We start from the raw sequence: 16505 nt of genomic DNA, 5'->3' as shown, positions 1-16505 counted from the left end.
CCACCAAGACCCCGAGCGCAAACCGCATCCGCAGCAGCGTCGGCATGAACAGGTGGTGGCGTTTGGGGCCTTGTCTTGGGCAATGGGCCGGGAGCGTTTTGCGTTGACGCATGTGGCTCATGTAGAATTCGCCGTCATGGCAAAATCACATCCCATCATCCCACTCGGCCGCGTCCCTGGTCCACGTCGGCGGTCGTCCGCTAGACCGCCGTTGGGCCTGGGAGTTTGTCCGTGTTAGCGAGTGCGAAGAGCGGCATTCGTCATCTCGCACTAAAGCTGTCAGACCCTCCCAAACTGCTCCCCCAAAGCCGTCAATTGTCCCGGCTGATCGGTGACAAGGTTGTTCCTCCTCTTCGCTTGGCGTACTCTAGCTTCCGTTCCGTGTGGCTTTATTCGTACCAAGTAGGGAGTACTCTAGTATTGTTTCTCAGTAAGAGAACGAGTGAGTGTCTCTTGCAGGTACGAGTACCTATCCCCATGTAAAAGGACTCAAGATGCTCCGCTCATGAGTCCCAGGCTAACCCGCTCTCGTATGTTAGTCTACGACCTAGGGCCCTTCATCGACCGCCATCGCCAAACACGCGTGCCCATCTCGCCTGTTGTCCCGATCTAATCATCTAGCGCCGCTGCGCATTCGCTTCTTTTTTCCACTCTAAATCCAGGTGGTCCACGTAGCCGGGACTCGGGCCTGAAGCTTTCAATTCATCCTTCCCCACCAAACCACGATATTCAGACAAGGGTTCAAGTGATTCACTCCCTCACTCGTTCACCTTTGGCCTCTGGTGTGTTCAACCTAGGCTTGTCAACGGCTGTATTGGAAGGAGTCAAAAGGCGCTAACGAACGACCTTTTTCCAGGCTTCTCTTTTCTTTGACGAGATATTAAACCAAGGGACCGGCCTCTTCTTTCCCTCCTTCAACCCTTCAACCTTGTTCAAATCACACAGTTCCACGACAGCTTCAACCTCATCGTCACTCTCGACCGTTACGCCTCATCTTCAAACTCACACTCTATTCTCACTCATATTCACACTTATCCCCCAATTCTTTCTCTCATCGCACTTGTATTCACGAACCGCCTTTGAATACACATCTTGTTGCTCGAATTATCTATGCCCGCAATGGACACCGCTACCGAGTACCAGACCGCTGAGCGGTTCCACGGCATATTCAAGCCGACCGAGTCTCCCCAGTGGACCAAGCCGTACAACCATCTTCCTGTGAGTTCTTCTTCATTATCACACCCGAGTGTTACGTCACACTAAAGCAAATACTAATGACTTTGTATTTTCAGCTGCTCATCAAGGATGGCTTCAACCTCTCTACCCTCTTAGCAATCGGCGCCTTGATGCAGTGCTTCCTCTTCTCCACCATTCCCGCCAAGTACGCCGTCATTCCGCCTTTGGCCATGGGTCTCAGCTCTATTGTCTCGACCATCCTCGATACTCGCTCCGAGAAGTCCAACCCCTTCATGAAGGGTGTCGTCCGCGGTCGCACCAGCGCTCAGTTCCCCGATCCCTCCACTGGCGCCATCCCCGCTGTCGCCGCCTCCCAGTCCCTCGTCGTCTTCCACCTCGGTGTCCGCTTCAACCATCCCATGGGCCTCCTCTGCCCTGGCGGTCGCGAGATCGGCCAATACTTCCGGGAGATGAACAAGGACCTCGCCCAACGCGCTTCCGAGTACGGCCTCTACCACGTCTCCAACTGGCTCGGCGCCGACGGCCCGCGCAACAACTCCCTGCTCAACATCTACTACTTCCGCGACGTCGAGGGCCTCAACAAGTTCGCTCATGACCCCATCCACCGCAAGGGCTGGGACTGGTACAACGGCATCAAGCAGCAGTACAACCACATTGGCATCTACCACGAGAGCTTCGTCACCAACGCCGGCCAGTACGAGACCATCTACGGCAACATGAAGCCTCTTCTTCTTGGTGCCGCCAGCGTCGAGTGTCAGAGCGAGGAGACCAAGGATAAGGTCTGGGTCAACACGCTCGTCGACGCCAACGTCGGTCCCCTTCGCGGTATGATGCGCCGCATGGGCAAGAGGGATGCTCCCCTCGCACACTATGCCTAGTCTTCTAGGTCTTGTGTCTTCTTCTTTGTCTTTCTCCCTCAAGGCGGGCACTGGAACTGATGTTCCGACGCCTGCTTGTCTGACTCAAGGGTAGCATTGGGCGGTGTTTGGCGTTCGGCTACGGCCTAGGTTACATGTGTTCATCATTGAGTTTTCAAAGGCTGGCAAGCCTCATCATCGGAGTGGTATTTTTGAAGACCACCGTGTCTTCTTGTGACCTGTTCACGGTCACATTTCCTTCCTGTACATACTTTCAATAAGCCACGCGGCACAGTCCCCGAATTAGAACAAGTTCAAAGCAAAAGTTCCATCGCCAGACGCGCTCTCGTGCCTCGCAAACAATGCTCCTGCTTTCCCTGCCAAACAAGCGTTGATGATGGTTCCTTCCGCGACCAGCTTGAAGTAGCCTGCGCGATAGAACGATAGACTTCCTTTCCGACCGGCATCGTGCAATACCAAGCCTTCGATACACGGACTCGGGTCCGTTCCAGCAGCCTTGTAGGCGGGATGGGTTCCTATCGGAAGCAGGATGCTGCCTGCTGGCAGTTGATAGTTGTGTTTGCCATTCCCATCCCAGGTCCACTCGTCTGGACAAACAATGAAGGTGCGAATTCTAGGATCGAGGGATCTCATTCCGATGCCCTTGACGTGGCCGTCGCTCAACACTGCTTCCCCTTCCCAGGATATGGCACTCTTTAGAAGGCAACCTTCGAGCTGTAGACGAGCACTCTTGAGCTGTCCCGTCGTCACCCCGTCATACCCCTCCACGTAGTGCTTAATACTCTTGACAAGAGCTTCTCCTTCAAACACTTTCCGCCCAGCATATCTCCCAGTCAACGTCGCCTTCTTGACCGCCCCGCCGTCAATCGAAGCCCAGCTCCACGTAGGAGCGCGCCACGTCGTCTGACGCGAGTATGTCGCCCTCTCACCCGGCGCCGAACACACCCACAGCAAATCCTCAACCAGCCGGCTCTCCCACAGTCCTGCGACATAGCAATCGTCTACCGCCTCCTCCATAGCTTTCGCCAGTGCTTGTACTGCAATAAGCTTGTCCTCGCCTTTGGTCAAGTGCTGCGCCGTGTACGTCGTCACGACTTCTTCCCAAGGAAGGTACGCCTCTTCGAGGATGAACGGATCCTTCTTCTCCTTTGCCATGCCTTTCAGACGCCAAAGGACTTGAGAAAATGCGCGTGGATCACGGTTGGTGTAAGCCTTGCCAAAGGATCCTATACGATCATTCGAGTACGCAAACTGTCCTATTCGGTAGTCCATGCCGCATTGCCAAAATAGCTGGTGACGTGAAAAGTGAACAACTCGCGGGGAGAAGAGGCGCTCCTGTAGAACCCAGCCGCGCGTGTTTAGAGGAGCCTCCTCGACGCCACGCTGCCAGATTTTGCTATTCAGAAGGAAGTAATCTCCAAATTCCACAACATTTGATCTTTCCCCGTTGCCCGTTTCCTCGGGGGAAGTGCCATCAATGGGCTGAGTGAAAGATATTCGAAGATGCCTGGAGTGAATTGGGTGAGGTTTGAAATAAAGCCCATCATTTCCACCAGAAGCAGTCGTCGCGGCAATGTTGATGACGCCGTTGCGATAGACTTCAGCCATTGTGATGGACTCCTTTCGCCAGTCGTCAACTGAATCTTGGATGATGCCTACGTATGGCCGTCAGTCGCTTAGGTCCCGATCATCAATCAGACTTACAGAACGCCACTTACAAAGGGAATCGATCCAGAGATAACGCAATCCAAGTTTCCTCAGGATGGAAATGGTATCTCGAAAGGTCTTGGGCAGCGTTTCAACTCGGATACCAGCCCGAAAAGATTTCATATTGGCTCGTCGCAACGTCAAGATCTGGGACTTGCCCCAGCAATGACTGAGAGTGGCATACTTCTCATGGGTAGGAACAGACGTCGACAGCCGCACTTCATCACTTCCTGGGCTCCCAAGGTCAAGCAGCCTCGTCGGAACAAACCCACTCGTATCCTTCCCGCAATAGTCTGCATGGTTTGAAATGCAATCTCCAAGCCAATTTCTCGCAGTGGTGAGAACTCTATCCTCCTGGGCTATGTCACCTTCCACCAGGCGCAAAGACTCCGCGTGCTCATCGCCTGATCGCTGTTACTGACTCACTCGAAGCTTCAACGTCTCTACTCAAATGGTGTCTAACCTTGGTTCCTCAACAGGTAAAAGCTAGCTCCGGTTCGACAGACCCTATCAAGGATATGAACAGTCAGTGGCTTTTATATCGACTTGCGTATCTCGAGAGCAGGTTTCCTACATGGACGGCGAGAACTCAAGGGTACCACTTGGCATGCTTGTAGGCGCGTGAGCCTGCACATACAATCGCGCCGTATCGGGTTGGCTGTCAGGTATCAGACGCTCTGCCACCAGTTCCTCATGTATGGAGGTACACAGGTGGCAGCCAGCAGCGACGGCATCTTCGAATGAGGTCCACGTCGCGTGGTGGACGAGGACGCGGCTTGATGATGGCCCGCGAGCCTGTTCGGGATGTCGCTCGGCTTCTTTACTCCGTCCATCTGCCAGGTCGTTGCAGCTTTTGCACAGCATCTCGGATGACTGGCATGTCGCGAATGCGACTTGGTATGGCACAGCATTGGAGGGGTGGAGGGGTAGAGCCTTGAGAAGGATTGGCGGGGCATGTTGGACAGGCACGACAGGGTATATTCAACTAGGGCGCGTTTGGCTAGACCCGGCGTGATCTGTGCCCGACGTGGTATTCATGGAGACAGACGCGTTGTTGCTCATGTGATGTCACAGCCATGATCACCAGAAGCTCAATAACAAGGGTGACTGCTTGAAACCCCTAGAATTTTGAGTCAAGTGTATATGGGTCAACGAGTAAATCCCGCAGATTATGGTCAATATTGCTATGCGATAGGAGTCAGATCAGTATACGTAGTAAAATACCAACTAGAAGACACTCATAGAATTTCCCAGCTTCATATTATCAAGAACAATGATCAAATGTTGTGCTGCGCGCAATGCCACCCAAACAGAGCGTTCCAACAAAAACACCGAGAAGAATAGATAAGAAATATCCCAGATTCATCGACATCACCGCCAGCATTCTGCAAACATTATTAAGGCTGTCCCATTTGATGCAGGGATTGGCTAGCACTTACAAGAGATACCCTAGAAGGGCAATGATAACCTCGTAGGCACCATGCGCAACTCTGAGAAAAATCGATCTTGTTGTAGGAGGAGATGACCTTTCTTTCCGCGCGGTCTCCTCGACGACTCTCGAGTGGCTCTTCTCATACTCCCCTGCCCACACTGTCGCTTCTAGCATGGGTTTGAAGGCAATCAGAGTACGTAGTACGATGGTAAAGACAATGAGAGCGAGGCAAGTACCGGCGTACTGTCCTGGCGTCCGCGGTGTCCATGATTCGGAAAACAGCGCAGTGGCCATCTTGGTGTGGAAGATAACTGGCATGGGCTCGGTGCCATGAGAATGGGACATAGTGCTGGGCATGTCCATCGTGAGATCTCGGTGGAAGAAATCGACTTCGTTTTTTCTGGGTGGGTGAGTAATGTCTACTGTCTTCCTTCAAGTCAAAGCGAAGACGGCGTTCTTTCGAGGGTTATAGATGTTGAAATGAGCAAATTACAACCTCGTGCGAGTTTTTGGCTATCGGAGATGGAAGCAAGGATGCAAGTCAAGAGTAGCATTTTGTCATCTCGGATGCGATCATGAAAGGGAACGAACCTCTGCCAGCCACAGCCTCTATGGTCGCAACGGGATGGATCAAATGCCTAAATCAACGCACGGTAATTCGATATAAAAACATCAACTCGCACAAGTGGTCAAAAAGAAAGAGAGAGGGAAGGGCAGTAAGGCTGCCGCAATGCTCGCTGAGGTGTGGGGGGGGGGGGGGGGATGAGGCTGTTTGAGAAGGTTTCCAGGAGGAATTTCTTGGCTCCCTCGTTTAGTCCTGGCGTATTAGTGCACCATTGAGTACCTTGAGATCACTTTGACTGCCAGTGAGCAAGTTTTGTACGATAAAGTATTCATCTCATTCATTTAAATATGCTATCCTCAACACAACAGCCTCCTGCTTATGGTAGTTTACAACAATCCCTTCTAACACAAGAAGATGAACTTCTCGCCATCAAGCAAGCTCAGTCAAGGGCAAAGCAACGCTCGGAACTCGCTGCATCGTTACCCCACCAATTCGGCATGGTGACGATCTTTCCAGCACCGAAGAAGAGGAAAGTAAGCAGCATGTTGAAGTTGAATCCTGCGTCGAAAGCAGCAGCCAGGATATAGTTCCATCTGGCCCACATGTCGTACCGGTAGCGGTACGCCCAGAACATGACCACGAAGCCACCAATCAAGCTGCTCACGTATCCGGTGCTGATGTTACCGTAGAAGCTAGCCATGGCCGAGAAGAAGATGGTCGAGTTCCACAATTGGAACTTGGCGCGGGGGAAGGCGCGGTGAAGAGCGTAGATGAGAAGGGGAGTGAAGGCGCCGACGAGGAAGCCGTACGGGAGGACCTTGTAGATGTGCTGCTGGAAGAGCCTTCGGGGACCGATGAGGACGTATTGCACACCCATGGTGAGGTTGGAGGTGAGAGACTGGGCAGTCCACTGATGCGCAGGGTCCTCCTTTGCTCCCGTAAGGTAATCGAACTTGGTGTCCAAGACCCAGCGAACAACAGCATAGTTGATGGGAACACCCAGGAACGAGCCAAAGACCTGGGAGAAGAATACAGCCTTGGGGCTCAGATGCATGTAGTGCCCAACCTTCATGTCCTGGAGGTTGAGCTGCGCGCGGTACCATGCATTTCCGGCAATGGCACCGTACGCCGAAGCACCAGTCGGGTTCTTAAATCCACTGACTGAGTTCACCATCAATCCGTAAAGCAGCTCATTGACTGTACCAATAGCCAGCTGGAAATTGCTAAGCGCATACAGCCAGCCAAGCGGAACGACGAGAATCGCGCCAGTTCCGATGGCAACGAAGTAGGTCCACACGGGGATGAACATGTTTCCGGTGGCCGTGATGGTGATGAGGGCGATAGCCGAGGCAGCAAATAGTGCGGCAAACCAAGACAAGGGTACTTCCTGATAACTTCGCTGTAGGATGCTGAGCTGGTCGTTGTACTGCGTGCTGATTTGCGATCCGTTTCTCATGCGGTCCATCATCTTCGAGAGACTGCTCTTGATGGTCTTGTAGCCGAAGAGAGCAGCCCAAGCAATAGCAGAAGTATAAGCAGCATAGTCACTAGAAGAAAAGGGGTCAGAATACGAGGGAACTTCCAGAGGCCGAGGGGGGGGGTTCCTTACAAGAACATGGTCCACAGAACCTGGGTGCTGACGAACGGGGGACCGTACTCCGCGTAAGCCGTCTCGTTGAACGACACATCCGCAGTAAGCAGCTTCGTGATCGGGTACGACGTGCCGTTCTCGAGGAACAGTCTGTTTGACATCAAGTGCCCGTGCCACTCGCCGAGGTGGCCGTACTTGGCCGCCGGAATCAAGATCCAGCAGCTGCACGCGAAACCACAGAACATGACAACCTGCGTCCACCACGGAGTCAGGAAGAGAGATCCGTTGGTCGAGATGTTGGACCAGTCCAGCGAAAGGTTCAAGAAGCCCATTCCTCCGAACCCGGAACCGACAAAGTTGGCCACCGCGTTGTTGGGTGCCACCCAGCAGAGGAAGGCCAGAGATCCGAGCATAGGGAAGATGTACTCGGGCAGGAACTGCCACATGGTCATACCGAGGAGAGCCCAGAAGAAGACTCTCGTCTGCTTGCGGGACGAAGCCGTCGGGGCCTCGCGCTGCTTCTTTTGCGTCTCGAACAGGGCGGTCTGGCAAAGCGCCGTAAACCACGGGAACTGAGGATCGTAGATCAAGAACTGTCTAGCCAGTGCGGCAAACGAGTAGCCAGTCCACACAATGCCCCACATGAAGAAAATTGCCGCCGCAGGATGAATCTTGGAGTTGAAGTAAAGCTCGGCCATCGCAACGGGGGTGTATCCCAAGTTGTAGGTAGCGCCCGATGCCGCGGAAATGGTAATCAGGACATGCTCTTTAACGTTGAACGGCCCCGGGTTGAGGTTGAAGCTGAATTTGGTGAATGGGACCTTGACCTCCCACGCCGGCAAGATCTTGGCAAGCCAGGCGCCGCAGTAACTCGAGGCAATCTGGACGAAGAAGATGGAGTAGGGCGCATACGTCGTGCGGAAATGGCTCATCATCGACAGGAACGCGCCGGGAATAACGAAAATGATGGTGAGGAGGAAGTATCGGAACGTAAGACAGGGCAAATCCGGGTCGTCGTGCAGCGAAACGATGCGGCGCACGTAGGCCGGGATGTCCTTCAGTCTCGGGTCGTCTTCGTCAAAGGCCTCTTCTTCGCCGTTGGCCTTGGTCGTGAATACAAAAGGCGGCTTCTCCATGTCGCTCTCAGTGTAGGGAGCAGCAGGCTCGCCGGACCGCTTCTCGGGCGTGCCGTTGCTGGGAGAGTCGACAGAAATGGCGTCGCCATCGTGAAGACCGCCAGCATTTGGCTCACCGGCGGCCTGTTGTTGTTGGTTTTGGGATGGAGACATGGTGGAGGTCGTTCAGGGCGGCTGATCGCCAAGATGCTTGGAAGAGAACGCCACACGGGAGCCAAGTTGGCCAAGCCTCTGGGGATCAGGGACCTTCTTCTTCCGAACGCAACCCTCCGACAGCTGGGCGTCGCAACTTATAACAAGAAGTCGTCCATGGTTCAACTGCTTCGCCCACTCGCCGTTACTGACTCTAGACAACTCCCGAATGTGGGAGGTCAGTCGACCGTTACAGTTAGTTGGCGGAGCCATTGCGATGGTGTCATCGGCGTTTTTCATCTTTATATTACCTGCGTCGCGCGATGGCACGAGCTTAAGCGGATATGCGGCTTCTGAAGGTGGCTTTCGATTCTAGGAATGTAACCCTACGGGGCCTTTCGAAATGCCCCGCAGGATCGCCGGCGCACTGCATCGTATTGCGGCAAAAGTGCCATCCCACTGCGACTCGGTTCAATCATCTCATAGGGGCGACTCGGGCGAGAGCGTGTTCACATATTGTGCCATAGTAAGCGGCAGAAGTTCCCGAGTTCTTCGTGGCAAACAAACACCATTGTGTTGCAGAAAAGTCTCTTCACCAATCCCGTACATAACAGCAATTGCGCCATCGCCAAAAGTCCCTACCTCGATCTTCACAACCACTAGGCTGATTAGCCGAGATGGATCCTGTGGAACACGGCCTTTGAACGGTGGGTAGGGTCGACAAGGAGTACGTAAAGCTTAAAAAATTCCTTCAATTGGGCAAAACGTTGCTCGGATCCGACATGTTACGTTGTGCTATTTGCCATTCTTCGATTTCAAATGCAAAATGTCAGAGACGGATGACCAAACACCGACTTCCAATCTCCTCACCATGACTCGTTCTATCGCAAAACATTCTGTATCGGTAATCAAGAACAGCCAGCTATCAGCTCAATTCCACGGCTGAAGCTTTCCTCCGTTCTGCAAAGTGTACGTCCGGCCTTGGAGCCAGGAGCTCTCTGCGGCTTTCTGATCATACGCAACCGTGTACCCCTGGTCCTTGAGGCGTCCAAGATCCCCACCAACGACTGACAGACCTCGGACGAACGAGTTCTTTGCTACGATCCAGGTGCTTGTATCGTCAATCTGCACTGTCAAGCCCCCACGATTATTGATGAGAGATGCATTGGCGGAGCCCTGCCACGTGCTGTTGGCCAGAAGATTGACAGTGACGGTACAACCACCCCGGGTGACGATATCTCCGGAAATGCCTTCCGAGCCCATCAGCGTCAGGGAAGAGTTGGAAGAGATTGGACTCCCGCTCCAAAGCTGCGGCTCGACCCTCTCAAGGTCCCGGGATGCTGTGTTCGTATCCGCCAGAAGCAGAATTCCTGAAGGATTGTATATCCTTGCATTCATTAGAATGATCTCGGCAGAAAATGTTGCCAGGTAAAAGGCCGGGCCCTCGCGGACCGTCAGATTGAGGGACGTCGCCTCCAACGTGCCGGCATCATGTTGAGCCGTGATGGACCAATCGAAGAACAGGAAACCACTGATGGTTCCCGAAGTGATGGTTGAACCATTTAGATGTACATACTGAGGTCCCTCCATGATTATGGCAGGGGACGCGTCGGCCCAGCCGGTCAGATTGGATGACATGGTTCGCCCTAGTGAGTAAATCAATGGCGACCCCGGGTTGGTAGTGTGGGCGACGCCCCCACGGCTGTTGATGTTGAGGCCCGCGAGGGTAGGTGATCGGTAGCCGCCCGAGCAATGGCGGAGATTGGTGACATCCAAATTGGCACCCCGGATGGCAAAAAGACCAATGGCTCCCGGGCCGCTACTGTACAGTTGGGGTGCCTCCAGGGTGACCGTCGTCCCAGCTCCAGTTGCATACAGGTTGATTGCGCCATTGTGGGTTTCGATGCGACCAGAGAGCCGTAGTGTTGATCTTTCGCCCTTCTCAAAGTCAGCCATCTAGTAAGATCACGCAAGGCCCGAGGATACTATAGATCTTACGACAAGAATGGCACTATTATAACCTGTTCCGAGGGACCGTGGCAAGTCTTCAGGTGCTCCAGTCTTTTGCACATCAGCCTGCAGTAAGTCTACAATGACTCCCGTCATGTAGAGCACGCTGGTCTGCTCCAGACTAGTCACATAAGACTTGCCAGTCTCTGAAGTCTGGGGCTGGTCGAAGATTCTCTGAGCAACAACTATACTCGCATGTGTTACTTAACGACATTACAGGCTCCTACACCGCTCGTGGAATATATTCTGCGAAAAGAATGCATTGGGTATCACTGACTAGGCTTTTCTTCCGTCGTTGCTGGAACATAGTTTGGCCGGATCATGTTGTCGTCAAACCATTTCGAGGCAAGGACCCCAGGATCTAGACACGGATCTTGATCCTCGGGGATCGGACTCTGTGCTCTGCATGTTAGAGTTAACACGCCAATAGTGAAGGTTAGGGAAGCTCGGAAGCCCATGATGGATTCTCCCACTGTGGTGAATTGTGGTCAAGTCAGAAAAGTCAACATTCATCTCGGGGTGATTCTGGTATGAAATGGACCGAAATATCGCTCAGAGAGGATCTGAATGATCCTGACATCGTCTAGAACTCCTGTCAAATTTCAATCTAAGACAATGTTGGTCAAGTTCAACGAGAGACAGGCATGGATTCTGGAACTATCAACCGAGCAGATGAGAGCACTGGAGGTGGAGCCAACCTGTGATACACTTGAAGCTGAGGTGACTGTACTGTACACAGTGAGACACTTGGTAATTACACTACCTCTAAACTTGGTTCATAAGTAACAATGTCTGGTAAATTTCCTCGCCAGTCAATGATAGTTCTTCTCACTCGTTGTAGCGTATCTGTTGACCAAATTCAGGACATAACAGTGGACACAAGCGTACTATCCATGCCGACATACTTTAGACGAGGAAATGTCAATGATTTTGAGGAGGATGTACATACCAAGCGGCCTTATCTCCCAGTCCGCGACACAAGCCTGTTTCTAACCCTCTCACCATGCTGAATGATTCCAGAACAGAACGGACCATTCTGAGACATGGGAATCGAGTGGTATGAAATTAACGAAAAACTTCGACAGCCAACTCCAGCCGAACAATTTGAGACATCCAGCAAGCTACCCTTCGTCTGAGTTACCTGTCATCCATTCTTGTCTCGCAGTCTGAATGTCATTCCAAGACCTCCGCATCAACCCCTTCACTCCCATCACGCGGACCCATGTACATAATGTCGTGAAATATTTGCATCCAGTTGCCTTCCTCTCTACGCCACCAGTACTGCACCTTGACCAAAAGGTCTTCTTCTCTGTCTGTTCCATGACCTGGCGATTCATCCCAAAGATCAACCCTCAATCCCACCCACCCCTCTCTTCTGGCCTTCTGTTCTACTTCCGACGCTGAAGAGAAGCCGGCAGGAGCAGTCTGCTCGTCGGCGCCGAACTCAAACTCCTCTTTTTCGAGTGATCGTATCGTATAGTATCCCTTCTTCGCTGGCTTTCCACTTGACCCCGATGCCCCGGTTTCGTCTTTGGGTGCATACTCGTGCAGGTAGCGCACGATTGTCTCACGATTGTGCGCAGCAAACGAGGGGTTTGGGCGACATATTTGGTAGCAAGATGGAGAAAAAAAGATCCCCTTCGCATCGATATCCGCGGTATGTCTATACGAAGCGTAGATCGCCTTCAAATGATTGACAAGGTCCGCGGTACTCATTTGTGAAGCCATAAGAGCCTGTTGATACAGTGTCGTCGATGTTAGAATGGACTTTCTTCAGGCAACTAATGTTGATGATGATGGAAGCTTTGGACAGACCAGGCTCTTTAAGTTTATCCCCGTCAATCCACATCGCATCCCCGCCGCCAGTCTTTGACCAGCTGAAGTCAGCATTTAGCGCCATGCAGAATGAGTCAACCACACGGATTTGGAATGTGTTCTGTCGGATTTTGCTGCTAATTGCTGAGGGGTTGAGAACAACAGCGTCATAATGACCGTGTCTAGATACAGTCCAATTCGTCCCATTCATTTGCTTCAACCCTTCCTGCCAGCAAAATAACATTCTTAGCCGACGAGTGCGATTTCTTGAGCTTCCTCAAACCCGAAGGGCCCATGATCTTGACTCAATGTTTGCGTTGATCGCTAATTCGAAGACCCGATTTCGGTCCAGCTGACTCTTCCACGAGACAGGGGAACCTTTGATCGGGGTTGTCTAGAACACCTCTCGTACCTGCAGCTGAATCAAAGACAGCAAGCGACGAGTCACCCGCTCCAAACATCTTGGTGCCCTCATCTCAGCCGATACCATAGAACAGACTGTTCATCAGCCAATCGTTGCCGAGGATCCTACACGTTTTGATCAGCGCAGTTTGCCGTGACGAGGAAGTTGTCACACGGCGTTGGTTCTACTTAAATCGATGAGACACACTAAACAATACTCTTTGTAGAGCCGGGTGGCCTCAAAGGAGTCAAAACTTAGAAAAGTTCAGTCGATATCACCGGGATACAAGGGCATCTCTAGACTGGACCTTGTTGTTCATAGAATTCACTGATTTCTTTCTCACGGAGTATTGCTACAATCTCAAGAGAATAAGGCAGCTAGCCAAAATAATAAGCTGAAAGCTGACCAGTCAGCCTGTATTCTACGAAGAACAATACCACCCGATAAGCAACCCTGACTTTAATTGACAGGCAAGCACAATGGCACCAATGAATAGTACAGATGACTGGTACCCAAGGTCTGCAGCCGGCGCCGAGTTGAGGGCCGAGCGCCGGGCGGACTGCTCCGCACCCCTTGCTCGTTCAGATCTCGGATCTGGCCCACAGACGGAAATGGAAATTTGTGCACACATCCCTGCTCGGTCTCCTCGGAGGCCGATACTACACTCCCACCGACGGGATGTCACTGAGTCCAGGCAATGGCGGCCGAGGAGTCCGAAGGAGATTCCACGACTCTTGCCCCAACAACTCGACACAGCTTGAGGCAGTTGCATTCAAGCCCGAATAGCTGACATGGACTCAAGGGCAACTGCGGTAAGCAAAGATCGATTGTGGTCCTACTTAAGTACATATCTAACAGAAATGTGTCTAGTGTGACTTATGCCGGTTGCGCAAAGTAAGTGGACGTGTTGCAATGATTCCAAGATGAGACGCAGCAATGTTCTAGGGGCACAAGTTTCTGCATCAGTGTCTCTGTCTCTGTGATCAACACCAGTCATTAACAGCCACTCTGATAGGTTCGATGTGACAAAAGCGTACCTTGCTTCAACTGTCGACAGTCGTCACAGGACTGCACATTTACTGGCGCTGGTCAGAAGCCCAAGGTTCCCCGCCAGAGGGTTCATGTATCCCTGCAGTAGTGTGTTTCCCGATCAAGCCTTTCCTTCCCTCGCAGCATCTTCCAGGCTAATAGGCTCGCAGCGAGGAGAAGATTGACCTTTTGGATAAACGCTTAGCAAATATTGAGTCCTTGCTGCTCAAACAACAACAGAGTGCGGCGTCAACACAATGCTCATGCTCGGGGCTGACCCCTGAAAAGGCCCCTTTAGAAGTGCCGCTCTCCGTAAAGGATACGCCTCACGTCGCCACAGATTATGATGCAGGAGATGAAGCTCCGCCGGTTGAAGGCCCTTCCTCACTGAGATTCCAGATGGCAGCAACAAGAAGACTCACAGAAAGTGCGGCCATTGAGTTGGGAACCTCATGCTACGTGAATGTCGTTGCTAGTGCGCATAGAGTCGTGGGATCTCAGAGCCCAGCAGGATCTTCCCAACGACACTTAGCCCAGAAGCCCGTAACTTACCGAAACATGCCTCTGCCGCCAATAGCCGCTGTCGTTGGTGTGCTTAGACAACTGAAAGGTACGTGGATCAACTTGTATCTTGCGTCAAAGTCATTGTCCAAAGTCCTTTGCTAAGAATTGTGAGTTGATAGACAACCCTCCCAGCAGTTTTTTTGTTTTGAGGTGTTTTCTCCCATGTTCGGACTTCATTGACCTCTGCCGGAACGTCTACTTCTCCGTCGACGACTATACTGCCATTGACTTCATTATAGTGAACTCGGGCCTGCATTCTCTTTTCACAGAGTACTTTTGCCCCCCCAGTGTGGGACAGTCTGAGCCTCGGAAACAGTCTCTCGCCTGGGGGGCAATGTGCAGGGACGCTCTCACGGCCGCAGTAGCAACGATAGATGCCAGTTTATCTGCAAAAGCCAAAAACGTACAAGCATTGATCCTCGGCGTATGTCACGCCATCATATGTTGACCTTGTTCCACACTAACAACCCAGACAACGCACGCCATCGAGATGGCAAAACCGTGGCTGGCATGGAGGTTGATATGCTTCGCAGCGCAGCTTTGCATGGCTGCAGGCTTTCATGACGAGAGTCTTATTGTTGCTGATGACGAAAGTACGAGAAACGTCAAAGCCTTGTTGTTCTGGCACGTCTACGGGTTGGAAAAGAGTATTGCCTTGCGCGTGGGCAGAGCCTCCATGATTAGAGACTCTGATATTGACATACCCAAGGGGCTCAATCTGGTCTGTCTACCAAGGCTGTGGGATAAAGTTGTGCCGTTCTGGGTCGAGAATGCGTCAATTCACAGCAAAATTTACGATCTGCTCTACAGTCGAAGCGCACAGCTTGTCTCCCAGGAAGACTTATCCGAGCGAGCAGATAGCCTGCTTGCTGATCTCAAGTTGATAGAGCCCGTTAATCTGGTATGTACGACCGTGGAGCTTGTTACTCAGTTCAAGTATGATGATGGTAACGTACAATCAGGTCAACTCAAGGATTTCCCCTGCCAATAGTACCGAACCAACGACGAAGTTGGATAATGTCCTTGCGATATCCGCCAAAGTCATGTACTATACGACAGGAACTCTGATATGCAGGGCAAGAACTTCTCGAGCTTCTGTGCCATCTTTCTCACCGGACTGCTTGGCATATGCACGCTCGACAATTGACGCCCATCTTGAGTGCGTCCCCTTGATGAGCGGCGACTTACATATTGTGAATCTCTACCTCCATTGGTAAGCCCAATACCACTATTCATGCCGATTTTCTAGATCATCCGTTGTGGAATTGACAGGTGCCATTGTGTGTTCAGGAGACTACTCCAAACCCCTTTTATTCCACTCCTGGTGGTATTTTGCCACATAGTCGAGACTCAAGATTCGAGCGACACGCAACGACTCAAATGCTTTGCAGACAGCCTTGAGCATGGGGCCGATCTATCACCTTCTGCAAAGGACTTTTATGACATTACTCGACAGCTCTATATGATTGCAGAAAAGCACATCCAGACAAGCAGCGAGCAAGATTGGGCGTCTGTCCCGTCTCTGTCAACCCTGGGGCTCACCCAATTTTATCCGGCTAATGCTATGGCGGGCAATTATCATTTGGCGGCTGAACACGGGCAGTCTAATCAGGACATGGAGATGATGTTTGGTGGGGAGCAGGTCATGGGCTTCTTCTAGTCGGATTTCACCAGGCTATCCCAGCTCGAGGCTTGCGGCTGGGTGCGAGATCAACGATAGACACATAGAGTCGAGTACCATACTATTGTATTGGTTTTGTAACAAACAGAATAAAACTCTCCTAGAAGAACAGACAACCGAACTTTTGAGTCAAGAAGACTTACGATTGGGATCGCGTAAAAGCGAACGATCTATCTCCGCCGGGAGGGGCGGGCCAAAAGAGTCTTCGGTCCCCGAGAGCCCCGAAACCTTCGAGATCCCGTGTCCGCGACAGCTGCACATCCCACCGCTAAACTCGGGGCAGACCATGTTAACGGAAGCTGCCGAGTTGAATTTCTAAGCTAGTTGGTCATGGCCTGCTCAGACTCTTGCGCTTCCGAAATCTT

At 52.1% G+C, this 16505-nt stretch overlaps 6 protein-coding genes across 6 annotated transcripts; 2 read left to right on the top strand and 4 right to left on the bottom strand.

The window, feature by feature from the left end:
- Nucleotides 1–1119: 1119 nt before the first annotated feature.
- Nucleotides 1120–2075, top strand: CABS01_13391 (uncharacterized protein; the record flags this gene model as incomplete). The annotated part of the gene is made up of 2 exons (XM_060546734.1): nt 1120–1218; nt 1293–2075. The coding sequence occupies 2 exons, from the start codon at nt 1120–1122 to the stop codon at nt 2073–2075; spliced, it is 882 nt and encodes a 293-aa protein (XP_060395066.1).
- Nucleotides 2076–2357: 282 nt separating this feature from the next.
- Nucleotides 2358–5577, bottom strand: CABS01_13390 (heterokaryon incompatibility protein; the record flags this gene model as incomplete). The annotated part of the gene is made up of 4 exons (XM_060546733.1): nt 2358–3730; nt 4209–4225; nt 4420–4632; nt 5222–5577. 4 exons carry the CDS (start codon nt 5575–5577, stop codon nt 2358–2360), a joined length of 1959 nt encoding a protein of 652 aa, XP_060395065.1.
- Nucleotides 5578–6218: 641 nt separating this feature from the next.
- CABS01_13389 (uncharacterized protein) lies at nt 6219–8659 on the bottom strand (the record flags this gene model as incomplete). Its single annotated transcript, XM_060546732.1, has 2 exons — nt 6219–7326; nt 7389–8659. 2 exons carry the CDS (start codon nt 8657–8659, stop codon nt 6219–6221), a joined length of 2379 nt encoding a protein of 792 aa, XP_060395064.1.
- A 909-nt stretch (nt 8660–9568) lies between these two features.
- Nucleotides 9569–11106, bottom strand: CABS01_13388 (uncharacterized protein; the record flags this gene model as incomplete). Its single annotated transcript, XM_060546731.1, has 3 exons — nt 9569–10576; nt 10637–10833; nt 10926–11106. The coding sequence occupies 3 exons, from the start codon at nt 11104–11106 to the stop codon at nt 9569–9571; spliced, it is 1386 nt and encodes a 461-aa protein (XP_060395063.1).
- A 715-nt stretch (nt 11107–11821) lies between these two features.
- On the bottom strand, nt 11822–12497 carry CABS01_13387 (uncharacterized protein; the record flags this gene model as incomplete). Its single annotated transcript, XM_060546730.1, has 2 exons — nt 11822–12311; nt 12361–12497. The coding sequence occupies 2 exons, from the start codon at nt 12495–12497 to the stop codon at nt 11822–11824; spliced, it is 627 nt and encodes a 208-aa protein (XP_060395062.1).
- Nucleotides 12498–13657: 1160 nt separating this feature from the next.
- CABS01_13386 (fungal specific transcription factor) lies at nt 13658–16119 on the top strand (the record flags this gene model as incomplete). Its single annotated transcript, XM_060546729.1, has 6 exons — nt 13658–13678; nt 13737–13760; nt 14058–14505; nt 14579–14883; nt 14932–15395; nt 15750–16119. The coding sequence occupies 6 exons, from the start codon at nt 13658–13660 to the stop codon at nt 16117–16119; spliced, it is 1632 nt and encodes a 543-aa protein (XP_060395061.1).
- Nucleotides 16120–16505: the final 386 nt, after the last annotated feature.

This window comes from Colletotrichum abscissum (genome assembly GCF_030869225.1).
Source record: "Colletotrichum abscissum strain IMI 504890 chromosome Unknown Scaffold_44.1, whole genome shotgun sequence".
Classification (NCBI taxonomy): Eukaryota; Fungi; Ascomycota; class Sordariomycetes; order Glomerellales; family Glomerellaceae; genus Colletotrichum; species Colletotrichum abscissum.
This window is presented reverse-complemented; position numbering and strand designations above follow the sequence as displayed.